We start from the raw sequence: 14,361 nt of genomic DNA, 5'->3' as shown, positions 1-14,361 counted from the left end.
GATTCCCTGCTTCTGGATAGGAAGAACAAATATTGTTAAATGTCGATACTACCCAAAGCAATCTACATATTCAATGCAATCCCTATCAAAATGACACCAGCATTCCTCACAGAGCTAGAACAAACAATTCTAAAATTTGTATGGAACCAGAAAAGACCCCGAATAGCCAAAGCAATCTTGAAAAAGAAAACCAAAACAGGAGGCATCACCATCCCGGACTTCAAGCTATACTACAAAGCTGTAATCATCAAGACAGTATGGTACTGGCACAAGAACAGACACTCAGATCAATGGAACAGAATAGAGAACCCAGAAATGGACCCAGAAATGCATGGCCAACTAATCTTTGACAAAGCAGGAGAGAATATCCAATGCAATAAAGACAGTCTCTTCAGCAAGTGGTGCTGGGAAAACGGGACAACGACATGCAAAAAAATAAACCTGGGCCACTTTCTTACACCATACACAAAAATAAACTCAAAATGGATGAGACACCTAGATGTAAGACAGGAAGCCTTCAAAATCTTCGAGGAGAAAGCAGGCAAAAACCTCTTTGATCTTGGCTGCAGCAACTTCTTACTCAACACATCTCCGGAGGCAAGAGAAACAAAAGCAAAAATGAACTACTGGGACCTCATCAAAATAAAAAGCTTCCGGACAGTGAAGGAAACAATCAGCAAAACTAAAAGGCAACTGACAGAATGGGAGAAGATATTTGCAAACGACATATCAGATAAAGGGTTAGTATCCAAAATCTATAACTTATCAAACTCAACACCCAAAAAACAAATAATCCAGTGAAGAAATGGGCAAAAGACATGAATAGACACTTCTCCAAAGCAGACATCCAGATGGCCAACTGACGTATGAAAAAATGCTCAACATCACTCATCATCAGGGAAATACAAATGAAAACCACAATGAGATACCACCTCACGTATGTCAGAATGGCTAACATTAACAACTCAGGCAACAACAGATGTTGGCAAGGATGCAGAGAAAGAGGATGTCTTTTGCATTGTTGGTGGGAAGGCAACTTGGTGCAGCCACTCTGGAAAACAGTATGGAGGTTCCTCAAAAAATTAAAAATAGAACTACCCTATGACCCAGCAATTGCACTACTAGATATTTATCCAAGGGATACAGGTATGCTTTTCCAAAGGGACACATGCACCCCAATGTTTATATCAGCACTGTCAACAATAGCCAAAATATGTAAAGAGCCCAAATGTCCATAGGCAATCAAAAAGAATGAAATCTTGCCATTTGCAACTACATGGATGGAACTAGAAGGTATTATGTTAATTGAAATTAGTCAGAGAAAGACAAATATCATATGACTTCACTCATGAGGACTTTAATACACAGAACAGATGAACACAAGTGAAGGGAAGCAAATATAATATAAAAACAGGGAGGGGGACAAAACATAAGAGACTCTTAAATGTGGAGAACAAACAGAGGGTTACTGGAGGGGGTGTGGGATGGGGGATGGGCTAAATGGGTAAGGAGCATTAAGGAATCTGCTCCTAAAGTCATTGTTGCACTATATGCTAACTAATTTGGACGTAAATTTAAAAAATAAAATTAAATAAATAAATAAATAAATGGTTAAAGTGATAAATTTTCTGTTGTGCGTATTCTACCACAATTTTTTAATGGTTAAAAAGAAAAAAAAGCAAACAAATCAGACACACTTGAAGGCTCGATCTAGTCTACCAGCCTGTGGTCTCTGAGCAGTTTTTTAAGCTTCTATCTGGAGGTTCAGGGGCATTAAGGTGGGGGGGTGTGGCCAGTCTGGGAACGTGTAGCACTGGCAGGGCCTTGGGAGTGTGGAGGCCACTGCTCCAGGCACATCCACAAAAGGGGAGGGGAGCTATAGCATGTGGCCCGGGGCTATAGTTGCCAACATCAGGGAGGGTCATCCAGACCAGCCACGGTCTCTCTCCTGTTGCCAGACCAAGACCAGTGGCCTCTGTGGCTTGGGTCCTCCTGAGCACCGAGGACCTGGGCCCGCGTGCTCCCCACAAGGAGCACGGTGGGCTCCTGGTAAATACAGCTATCGCCATCTGACACTTATCAGTGCATAAGCCTCAAAAGACTCCCACCACCCCCACAAGCCCAGGTTCCAACAGTGATAATGGCAGCCCCATTTCCTGAGTCAGTTTGCCAGCATGGTACAGGACTTCCTGAGATCATCACTTCGAATCCCCAATTCTGTGAGGTAGACACTATTATCATCACCACTTTACAGGAAGAGAAATTGAGATTCCAAGAGATTAAGCCTTAGTTAAGGTGGCTTTTTTATATGCCCTTTTGGTCCCAAGATTATGGCCACAGGGATATCAGGGTCACCAAGGATAATTTGGAGGTTGCCAAGGACTTGGTTTAAAGTGTTTTCAAGTCTGACCAAGAACTCTGACATGGTTCAGAGTGGGGTGGGGTGAGGTGAAAGCCTTAGTTAAGCAGCTTGCTCAAGGTCACCTGACCACTAAGTGGTGGACCTAGGATTAAACTTGGGTCTGAGTGACCACCCCCACTACAGGGCCCTCAAACTCAACTACTAGGCTACCCTGCCTTTCAGGAAGAGCCACACCCAGAAGGCAAGTCTGGAAAAGGTTGGGAATAAGGCACCATGGCAGTGAGGCAGAGTGTCCCCCACTGATGGGCTTTTCTTCTTAGAGGAGGAGGAAGGTCAATCTGTATCAAACCACAGTGAGGCAGACAGAAGACCAGAGCACACAGAAGTGATACCTCACGAGGCAATAGCACTTTACAGTTTATCACCCATTTTTCTGTCCAGTCTCACAATTGATCTGTCCAATAACCATGAAGCAACATTGATTAGTCCCAGTTTAGAGAATGGTAAACGAAGGCTCAGAGAGGAAGTCACTTCCTACCGCCGCACAGCTAGCGAGTGGCACAGCCAGGACTAGAACCCTGTTTGTGTGGTTCCAAATCCAAAACTCTTCCCAGTAAAGATGGCGGTGCTGGCAGCAACAACCACAATACTGGATCATCTCATCAAGTGCTTTTATGTCCACTTGACAGATGAGGAAACTGAGGTGCAGAGTGGTAATTAACCAGCCCAAGGTCCCACAGCTGAAACTGAGTAGTGTCCAAAGTCAGGATTTGAACCTGGCTCCCGGCCCATGTGGTTGAACATAGCTCCACAGAGTCAGACCTTCCGAAGAGTAGCTCAGGGACCTGGAATTTCAGGTGCACCCCCTGAAGTTTTCAGAAAAGAGCTGGCAGTCAGAAGTTCAAGGATAAAGCCTGAGCAAAGACGGAGAACCATTCTGAATTCTCTCAATCATCCAGAGGGGCTGGGGATAGGAGAGGACAGGGGCTGGGGATACCTGCAGACCTGGGGGCACAAGGACCACAAAAAGGCCAAGATCCTTCACCTTCAACTTCCCCTCTAAAAAGTAAGCCGACTTTGCTAATGAAAGGGAAAAAATGTGTTTTTTTTAATTCATTTAAAGTCACAAAAAGCCACACATGGTTATGATTTCATTTACATGAAATGTTCAGGAAAGGCAAGTCCACACAAACAGAAAGCAGATCTGCGGTTGCCAGGGGTTGTGGGGGGAGGGGGAAAGGAGGGTGACTAGGCTTTTTTAGGGTGATGAAAATGTTCTGACATTGGATGATGGTGATGGTGGTATCACCATCTCAATATACTTAATATATTTAAATTGTGCACCTTAAAGGGGTGAATTGTATGGTATGTGAGTTATATTTCAGTAAACCTCTTCAAAAAAAAAAAAAACTTATTTCAAAAATTAACTGCCTGGACAGTCTATCTTGGAGAAGGTCAAGGAAGGAAGAGCTGCGGATAAGCTCTTGCCACGGGCCAGGCGTGCCCTGTGGGGTGGGCCCTGGACGAGCCCCCAGTCCCACAGGGCTACCCAAGCTTTGGTTCTGCCCCTATATCTTGCTCCTCCTGCCACAGTCCCTTTGCACAGACTATTCCCTTAGCTCAGAACCCCCTTCCTCTGCTTTGTGCCAGACCTTGGCTCCAGCACCACTTTCTCAAGGAGGCTGTCCCTGACCTCCCCGCCTGGCCCTGATGTCCCTCACAAAGGCCTCTGGTACAAGCCCTCATGCCCTGTGTGTGTGCCCACCTGCAGAGCCCTTGTCGCTCTTCTAACTTCACATGGGTACATGTAACAAATGTCTGTCCTCCCTTAGACCATAGCCTCCACAGGCCAGAGCACACCTGCCCACCTGGACATCCCCAGTGGTTAGCCTGGTGCCCAGGGCACACCGCGCACTCAGCAAACAGCTGAGGGAGAGAGGCAGGCGGGCACCGAAGGAAGCAACAGTGACACAAAGCTAGTGTATCACCCTGCCTAGAAGAGCCCCTGAGAGTGAGGCAGACAGGCCCAGAGGCAGCAAACAACGGGGTCAGTGTATGAAGGAGACACAGGGCACTAGGGATGCCCCAAGGAGGCCCACCTAACCCAGCAAGGAACAAGTGGTCAGAACAGATAGTTCCAGAGAAGAGGATACATCCGTAAGCTGGGGGAAAAATCCTACATTAAAAAATGCATAGGGGCGCCTGGGTGGCTCAGTGGGTTAGGCATCTGACTCTTGATTTCAACTCAGGTCATGATCTCACGGTTCATGAGATCGAGCCCTGCATCAGGCTCCACGCTGACAGCATACAGCCTACTCGGGATTCTCTCTCACTCTCTCTCTGCCCCTCCCCTGCTCCCTCTTTCTCCCTCCCTCTTTAAAAAATAAAAATTAAAAATGCATAAAAAGAATCTGCTGCTCCCTGGAACTGAGAACAAGTCACAGTATTCTGTGATGTCTCCCCAAGCAAAAGGTCCACATGGTGGGTAACCACAGAGTAAGAACTTGGCTCCAGCCGAAGGCGGGCCCGTCAACAGAGAGTCCTGGGCCCACAGCTCAGGGCACAGATCCAAGGCAGAGATGATGTAGAGAGAGGGTGGGGGGACCTTGGGGAAGTGGGAAAGTTCAGACAGACACAAAAGACAGACACTGGCCATGGGTGTGGGGAGCTGAACCTCTGGAAAGGGGCCTCGGGGTCCATGTGCAGGTGGGGAAGGAGGGCCCACGGTCAGTCCCACAGGGCATGCAGCCGAGGTCCCGAATGTCCTGACCAGCCGAGGAAGGAGACAGCACTCGCCAGCATAAACCTGAGGCCCTCCCTGGCTTCCAGAGTCTGAATGCTTCTCCTCCCACAGGCACTCACACCAGCCTCTCCTTTCCTACCAGTTTTCCCTGGGGTCACCACTGCAGTGACTTTTGTCCACTTGGACTTCCCAGTCCAAGGCACCGAATAAGATGGGGTGGACTCGGCACCGGCCTGAGGGCTGGGAGCGACCCCGTACCTCCCTGCTTCCCTCACATCTACACACACAGCCTGTCACTCCTGGAGAGGCATGTCCTGGCCCCCCGGAACCACGAGGAATGGGGCACAAGGATGAGCAGGATGGGAGACCCAGGCCTCTGACTCTTGCCACCTTGCCCCCTCATGCATTCCTGAGCCGAGAGAGGAGACCCTATCTGTCCATCACGTCGGCTGCCCGGTGGGTTGGTTCCGGGCGGCCCACGCAGTGTCCTCTGATCTGCTCCACGGGGGGGAGTGGCCTCTGCCCATCCCATCCTCCCCAGGTACCTGATTCTGCAGCTGGGTGGATGTGGCTTGCTGGTCACTGTCTCGGAGGGCCAGCCTCTCCTGTAGGGCTGCCAGCTCCTCCTGTAGCCGGGCTTTCTCCTCCTGCAGCTGGGACATGGCCTCCACCATCCTATGCACCATGGGGGCTGCACCTGGCGGCCCTGCCAGGCTCGAGCACCTCCCGCTGCCAAAGAGCCGCCCACCTATGAGCAAAGTAGTGGCCGATCAGAAAGGACAGCAGAGGACCCACCCTGGATGAGGAGAGGGGCCCGTCACGGCACGGCAGACCGTCAGGGATGGGGAGGGGATGCAAGCCAGCGGGGCGAGGGCTGGGGGCGGCAGCGGCGTGGCCGGGGCAGGCCCTGGAGGAAGCCGCTTCAGCGGGCAGCTTCTGGGAGACAGAATTGCCTGGATAAGGACTGAGGCAAGAGACGTTCGCCCTAGACTCCCTTCAAAGTATGTGTCCGAGGTCTGATGGGTGATACCCTCCCTGTGGCCAGGCGGCAAGGAATCGCAGCTGAGAAAGACATGCCTTCTGGCAACAGCTGATTAAGAGTCCGGGGTTCTCTCCCCAGAAAACACTATTCTTGGGGGAAAACGTGATTTCTTTAAACCCCAAACCCCCTCTAGAGTACAGAAGAGAGGCAGAAGCTCCCCAGCCTGTGCCCTGACCTCTGCAGGGAGTGGTCACCTGCACACAGAGAAGGGGCAAGGGGAGGGTGTGCGTGTGCAAGGGGCAGCCAGACCAGGACGCACAGAGACAGACACAGCATGTGAGCAGGAACACAGCCAGGCCCGCTCTGGGGCCGACACCTGCGCTGAGCACAGGGACTGCACAGGCACGACAAAGTGATAAATACCAGCAGGAGAGGGTGGTACCTCAGCCTGAATCCTCCTCCTCCCACGGCCTTCCACTGTCCTGTCACCAGGAGCAGGAGAGAAACAGACAGACTGACGGAAGGACAAAGACAGAATCAAGGGCTACGATGTGACAATAGGGCTTGGGATGCCTGTCATAGCTTGCCTGGAGGATACCAAGAACGTTCATGGTTTCTGCAGGTGGGGAGCAGGGGGTGTGCAGGAGTGGGGTAGAGGAGAGGCTCTGAAGGCAGGAGATCTGCCTCTCCCCTTGGGCAGCCTGAACTGGGACCCAACCAAAGCCCCAGGAGGCAGAAAGAAGGGTCCAAGGTGTGACAAGTGGCACCTGCTGTCTCCAAGCCTCCAGTCTGAGGGCAGCCAGGCTTCGGGGCTCCCCCACGCTACATCCCAGGAGCCAGAGCCCTATGGGGCAGGACTGGAGGGCCCCCAGACTCTGCACCTGAAGTCACGCACCCTGCTGGCAGCTTCAACCCACCGGGAGGCAGCAAGTGCGCTCACTGAGACTTCAGAGAAGCCACAATAGAGTTTCCGGGCTGGGTGGGATGTCACAGCCCTGCTCCCAGGAGGGTAGACCCTGAGGGATCTCGGGCCCCACTCTCAAGAGGGCAAGTAAAGCACACACGGGCTGGCTTTTCCCTTCCTCACAATCCCTTGGAATAGCTTCAACTCGAGATCCTCTGGAGAGCTGGAGCAGGCTCAGTTACCGGTTGGCTAGTGGCCCTGGCAGTGTGGCCTGCATGTGACACAGCATGCATATCATACACAGTTGGCCAAGCTTCTGCTATCTGTTCTAGAGAGAGTGAGGTCAGGTGGATGCTTCCAGGCCCGCACACGGGGCTGCCATGAGCAGCATGTGACCAGCGTGGCCCTCAGCCCTTTGCAGACTGCCATGGTGTGGTGGGGAACACACCAGGGCTCTAGGTCCTGAGAGCTCACTCTGCTACCTGGGAGATGGGGGTGTGGGGAGGGGGGGCTTGGGGTCTTCCTTTGTGAAGTGGGGACAATGGTCCCAGTGAGGCAACCTTGGGAAAGGAGCCTGGGATCCATGAAGGATGCATAGAAGTGAGTGAGCGTCATCCCACAGACCACAGGGCTGGAACAAGACACAGAATAGTCCTTCTCGTCCAGGACACTCGGAAGGTTCTGAGATGCCCTTGGAGCCCACACGGGGGTTCATCCTGACCCCAGCAGAGGGGCACAGCCAGGGGAGCTGAAACAGGGCCTAGAGAGCACTTGCTAGGGGAGAAAAGACCTTGAAGAAGCTAAGGGAAGGCCAGAGGAGGGAGGGAGAGGTGAGGTCAAAGAGGCACTTGGGGGCCAGGGAGTGAATGGGACTTGGCCCTGAGAAGGCCACATGCCTCTCAGTGGGTCGGATGTCAGTGCAAGTTTTAAAAGAGAGCATGCCTCAGAGACCCTGCCTGCTCAGTGTGCTCAGTGCGCTCAGGAAGACGGAAGTCTGGCCCCAGCCCCACTGACAAGGCTTAGTCCACCCCCTTGACAGAAACTGGTCTCTCTCTTCTCCACGAACTGGGAGAGCCGATCTGACTGGCTGGACAGCTCACCCCTTCCCAAGTCCTGTCTGCCCACACCTCAGCCAGACCCCATCACCTGTCCCTGAATGCCAGACAGGCGACTGCAGCTCTGGGACAACCCCAGAGAAGGAAGTGGCTCCTTCCACCAACAGCAAGTTCAGAAACACAGATCGACCCCTGGTGACGGGAGGAAGAGAACAGGGGAAAGACCAGCTGCTTTTTCTCCACACAGTCTTGGCCTTCCTTTTGGGCTCCTGAGGATGCTTTTTCCCCAATTACTGAGCTCAGGTTTCCCTGAGCTGGAGTAGCCCCACAAAGGGGGTCCATAGAATCTTCCAGAACCAGTCATCCTGGTCAGAGAAGAATGGAGCCACCGGCTCCTCAACCCTGGCCTTGAGGGAGCAGAGCAAAGCCCTGTCCTAGAGCCTCTGGGTCCCTGATGCATCCACAGATAAAGGGGATGGGGTCAGGCTTCTCTCCACAGGCCGTGGCGTCTTTGAGGCTGCCACCCTTGGCCTGCTTTTGACAAGCACTGGGGAAAAGACAAAAAGCAGGGAAACTCAACCCCAGCCCACACGGGCCAAAGCCTCTTATCACTGGTGGGGCCCTGCGGGCAGTGGGAGGAGGGTATCCCTGGAGTGGGATGGGCAGGCCGGGGTCTCTGAGTTCCACATCAAGGTGGCCAGGAATTGGCTGGGCCACCTCCAGGTGAGGAGGACAGGGTGTGAGGACAGTCCAAATGCCACAGCAGCCTCCCTGCCAGTGCCAGCTTTAGCGAGGGCTATTCCAGGTTGGCGGGCAGACCTCCTTTACCTGTTTTCTCTACATTCATGGCGCCACCAGCTTCCTGGGCCTCCCGGTCCCGCCTGGGGCCCGGCGCCTGCCTCTTCAGGAGCTTCTCTTCTTTCGTCCCCTGACTCTTGTTCTCGCACCCCTTGTCCAGCAGGGCTTGCTGCCAAGACACAACCAGAATCCTCATGTGAAGGGGACTACAGGCGGGAGGGGACCCCCTTGAGCCTGCGGATGGTGTGCTCCTAGAGCTGGGAGCATCCCGGGCACAGGGACCCAGCCCTCGCTGTGTGAGTGGGTGAGGACAGTGAGGCCCGGGGTCTGGAAGGAAATGTGCCCAGATGCCACGACAGGACAGTGGCAGTGCATTCTCTTGGCCCCCATTCGGCAGCCAGCTATCTGCACCGGCAAAGAAGGTTCTGGGGCACTTAGAAGTTCTCAGGTGAAGCTCACTGGGCTGTCCCTGCAGGCTCTGTGGGGCGGGAGTCACCAGTGCAGCAGCCTACTTGCTGCGGGCCCACAGCCCCACCATTCGCAGGGCTGTCCAGCCCCACCAGGCACACGGCAATCTCAGGTCAACACCCCCCACGATGTCAGCTGCCCCCAGCTCGAGACTGCCAAGAGGGGGGCACACAAGTCTGCACAAGCAGGGGAAGCCCATGCCCCCCATCTCCTGGTCAAGGAGAAACCGAGGCCAAGAAGGAGGAACAGACAGGTGGACAGGCAGGGAGAGAGAGAAGGGAGGGGCAGAAAGAGTCATCTGGAGACGATCACCTGCAGCTCACACAGAAAGACATCCAAAGCAAGCCGCAGAACCGCATGCAAAGTGCAATCCCATTTGAGGATAAGAGAAATAAAACAGGCCTTGAAAAAAATCTGGGGAACTGTATAAACAATGGTTGTCTCTGGCAGTTCAGGTGACGCAGCAACTAGGAGGAGAAACGTGCATCATTTAAACTTTTGGGGGAGTAAAAAGAAACTAAGAGAATGTGGGGGAAAAGGGCAAAGAGTCCTTACATTTCACTTTGAACCTATTTTTAGCCTTATAAGCATCTACAGTGTCCTGTTTTGTTTTTTTAATGTCAATAGAAATTATCTGGGAAGGGGCATTACAGACACATTTTTTTTTTTTTTTTGAGTTTTATTTATTTAAGTCATCTACACCCAACAGGGAGCTCGAACTCACAACTCCAAGATCAAGAATTGCACGCTCATGCGACTGAGAGCCAGCCGGGTGCCCCTACAGACACGTTTTTGGTGTCTTTGTGCCCACTGTATTGGAAACAAAAGACAAACGTTCTGTCTAAAAGAACGTTCTGAGTCCAGAGTCGGCAAGAGCTGGGTGTGAAACATGGCTGCGCCTCAGGTGAGCTGTGTGGCTCTGGGCAAGTTACTTACCTTCTCTGAAGCTTCATTTTCCCCATTCCTACAAGAGAAACAGTACTAGCCCCCTGATGCCACTGGTGTGAAGGGGAACTGCAGGAACTGTGCAAAGTACTCAAAGCCTCTGGCACACAGAAAGGGCTCGATATCAGGTAGCCACTAGCATTGTACTTTTTCTGCACTCTTCCTTTTTTTTTTTTTTTTAACTTTTGTAACCCCGAATCCAATAAACAGAATGGAAAAGAGGAAAAGAGCAACATCAGCAGCCTCGTTCACCGTCTCTGACTCCCTCTCTCTCGACCTCACCTTCTACTTGAGAAGGGAGGGTGGCGAGCACAGTCTCTCATATGTAGGAAAATCCCCCCCCCCGACTTTATTTTGTCCCCACCCTTTGACCAACTGCCACACCATCACGAGCAGGCTTGTCAGCGGTGGCGGCAATGGCAGCAGCTGGAAGTTTCCAATTGCCGACCAGAGCAAAGGTCACGCTATTTCTGGCCTGGTGGCCAAGCCACAGGAAGGGCAGCCGGGACGCCAGGGGGGTTGGGGGTTTCTGCAGCACCTTCAGAGGGAGCATCTCAGGTTTTAACTACTTGAGAGGCTGGGGCAGGGGGGAGGTTCACTAAGCCTACCTGCTCACCCCACAGTGCCCGGGTCCCTCCTTCAGCCCCACATCTCTGTCCTCGAAGCAAACTATAAACACAATGGAGCTTCATGGGGGCCCAGAAGGACACCAACATGGAAACTGGTTGCTTACAGGAGCTCCTCACAGATTCTCAGCAGATCTGCTGACCCCAGGACTCAGCAACAACCACAACTCAACACCCCATAATCAAAATTCAAGAACAGAGCCACCGCCCAACTCAAGGCAGCCGGTTTCTGACCACCTCCTGATTTAACTACCAATGGCTCAACTCAGAGGAAAAACAAATGGCTTCTCCAGTTTCTTTAACTGTTCCCACACCAGACCTGCTTTTCTTGCAGACCTTAACATAAAAGAAGGACTGTTTGGTTCGGTTTGCAGATGAACCACACAAGAAGGGCCAAGAAAAGCCTTGAAGCCCAAGACTGCTCCTGAAGCCACATCAAGCTTTGGGCCACATTCAGATGAGGACTTGGGGCCACACGCCACCCAGGACCAGGACTTTCATCTGCATGAGGGAGGATATGCCCTCAAAGGGCACCTGGGTTTCCCCTCCCTCCTGCCCCCCATGTGCCCATGTCCCTTCAAAGTGAGCCCTCTTGTGTGCAATCTTTCTTGGGCAGGGAGCTTTGCAACCCGCCCAAGTGACTCTGGTCATTCATCCTCCATCACTGTGTCAATGGTCCTTGTCCAGTTTGCATTCATACACTTGTGATCACTTGATTATTTTGTGGCAGGCTGTCAGGCTGCCAGGCTGCCAGGCTGTCAGGTCTATTTCTCCGCTAGGTTATGGGCCAGCACCTAGCGCAGAACCTGGCACAGAAGAGGCACTTCATAAATATCTGTATTCTTTTAAAAAGTGCAGTGCCTGTGCCATCCTTAAATTATTCAAAGCCACAGTTGTGAGAATGCATCGATATTTAAGTAGCTCATTGCACCCAGAAATAATACAGAGCACCAGTTAGATAACCTATGGTAAACCCTGAAGTAGAATATTATGAAGCAGTTCAAAAGAATGGGGTAGTTCTCTGTATACTGACATGCATGAAGAAATCACCAGATTTCCTGTCAAGGGAAAGAGCTAGTCACAAAATAATTTGTAAAAATAAATAATAAAATTGTATAAACATAATTAAGTGATTATATAGGAAAGATACATAAACACCAAACTCTTAATAGCGGATTTCTCAAAAGATGCAGGACTGGAAAAAACATTCAGCTTCAAGATGTTATATCCCTGTGTGAATTCTTTTATACCATACATTATCGAGCACGTCATGCTTAGCTATTCAGATCCCCGCTTGCTGTGGGACCAGTAGCAAGTTACATAACCTCTCTGGGCCTCCATTACTTCATCCATACACCTCCAATAAAACAGTAGCTGTGTCTTGAGACTGTTACGAGGACCATGAGTACTAATGTGAGCTATATAATACATGGCACCGGTGCCTGGTTCAAAACCAGTGTTCCATAAATAGCAGCTATTATTACTATCATTATGTATGATCTCTACAACCAAATATACAAATATATATAAAATTTGTCTTTTGAAAGTCAGTTGGTGATAACTGCGAGAGAAAAGAATCCAAGTTTTGGCAAAGTCCTCTGTCTGGCTTTGGATCCTCACGTTAAATAGGAAATACAAGTATTGCCCCACGGACAAACATGCTGAGTAGGAATTAACGGCTACCCCAAAACCTGCCTGTTTTCCTAAGAGCTCCTCAGCGAAGGCCCCGCAGTTCTCACTTTAACGCCTTAGCCAGGGTGTGGCTGAAAGCTTTCTGTCATCTGCTCTGCGATTTTCCCTGAGATAACCCAGTAAAGCAAACTGCTCCATCCGGGCTCTGCGTGCTGTGAGAAGCTTACCAAGGCAGGTCCCCGGCTCTCTCAGTGCTCGCTTCCCCAGAGAGCCTGCTGGGGACCCTGCTGCTGGGAGCTCAGAGGGCGAAGACACATCAGCCTGGCTTGGGCCCTCACCTTCCCGAAGGCCCCAGTGCTTACCTGCACGGTCAGGTAGAGCCTGTGGGGGCTCCCAGGGCCGGCCCAGTCCACACTGAGAGCCCGGCACTGAGCTAGGGCCGGGCGAGCTGCGCTTCGGGCACTGGAGTCCTCGTCACCGCTGACTGGGGTATCTTTTCCACGCCCTGTTCCGGGACAGAGAGTATGGGTAAGATGCTAGGCCCCTGGCTGAAGACCGCTGGCCAGGGCCCTGGCTGAGTTCTGCTTCCCCACACTCCGGGCCGGCCCAGGCGCGGCCAGCAGGGACTCACACGCCCTCACACGCCTGACCTACTCAGAGGGAAGGCCTGGCACCAGGCAGGGGCTGTGCTCCTTTCTTCCCAAAAGCCACCCCAAGCTTCTCCTTAGGAAGGCACCCAAGGCCTCCGGGGCAGGGGGGGTGCTCCCCGCCCTCCACAGTGGATTTTGGGGCTGGCGCTCGTTCATGAACACCCTCTACAGAGAGCAGCAAAGGGAAGCTGACACCAACCTGGCTGTGCCAACCTTCACAGGAGGTGCACCCCAGGGCTGTGGTTTTATTACCAAGGCTGCCTCTAGGTGGCAATTTCTCCCCTGCCTTCATAAAGACCAACCCCACACCGGGTGGCCTGGTCCCTGCAGCCTCCAAAAGCATCTTCGGGACCAGCTAAAGCACATCCCCTTGAGCCTCTGACACACTGCCTCCCTCACTGGATGGGGGAAAGAGCTGAGTGGGGTATGGGTATCCCATGCACCCCACCTCAACCCCCCACCACAGCTCGTGAGGTGGGATGGGATGGGAAAGTGGGTGCACCTCACAGGGGCAAGCTGCAGAGCCACCACGCCGGGGGGGTAATGATATCCTGGGCCAAGCGCTTCCAAGACCTTAATGCCCTTCCCGATCCTCAGTTTCTTTGTCAAGAATATGGGGATAAGGAACCAAGCTCATAGTCCCGTGGCGAGGGTTAAACGGAATGACACATGTAAAACGCTCACTCTGTGCCAGGTACACAGAAAGTGGCCACAAATGCAGGCCGTCAGGACCACAACTGAGAAGGGTTAATAACATGCCCAGGGTCACGCTGACCCAGTATTCCAGTCCCATGTGCTGACCCACCACCCTCTGTTTGACTATCCCTCTGAAGGTAGTGATAAGAGTGGGGGTGGAGACAGAGGGGCTGGGGAGGGCAGGGAAGGGGGGGAACCAAGCTGGCTAGAACCCTACTCAGTAGCAGGCACTCTGCTTAGCATTTCACACACAGGATTTCATTTGACCTTTGTCTTAAATTTTCAAAGTGGCTAAGTCTGTATCTTCATAATACTCATTTATATGCATGCATGCGCACATACACAAGATTGGAAGGAACTATATAAAATGTTCACTACGATCTTGTAGGTAATTTTTATTTTCTTTTTTATACTTTTTCTGGGGTTTTCTGTGTTCTTGATTTTTCAAGGGTTTTTTTTAGTGTTCTAAGGAACCTGTTTTCGTCTTTTGCTTCTTGTTT

General features: G+C 51.9%; 1 protein-coding gene across 5 annotated transcripts in view; it reads right to left on the bottom strand.

Moving 5' to 3' along the window:
- KIFC3 (kinesin family member C3) overlaps positions 1-14,361 on the bottom strand; it is a 43,059-nt gene that overhangs the window by 23,288 nt on the left and 5,410 nt on the right. For 3 of the 5 annotated variants that reach the window (XM_053211348.1, XM_027075858.2, XM_027075863.2), the window contains 3 exons: positions 12,878-13,020; positions 8,875-9,013; positions 5,651-5,853 (listed from right to left, as the gene is read on the bottom strand). In XM_053211348.1, the coding sequence (XP_053067323.1) occupies positions 5,651-5,853; positions 8,875-9,013; positions 12,878-13,020 (485 nt within the window). The remainder of the gene's footprint in view (positions 1-5,650; positions 5,854-8,874; positions 9,014-12,877; positions 13,021-14,361) is intronic. The other 2 variants (XM_027075865.2, XM_027075862.2) reach the window with 2 other exon arrangements.

Source organism: Acinonyx jubatus, chromosome E2, assembly GCF_027475565.1.
Source record: "Acinonyx jubatus isolate Ajub_Pintada_27869175 chromosome E2, VMU_Ajub_asm_v1.0, whole genome shotgun sequence".
In the NCBI taxonomy this organism is placed as follows: domain Eukaryota; kingdom Metazoa; phylum Chordata; class Mammalia; order Carnivora; family Felidae; genus Acinonyx; species Acinonyx jubatus.
Note: the sequence above shows the minus strand (reverse complement) of the source record. Positions and strands in the feature narration are given on the sequence as shown.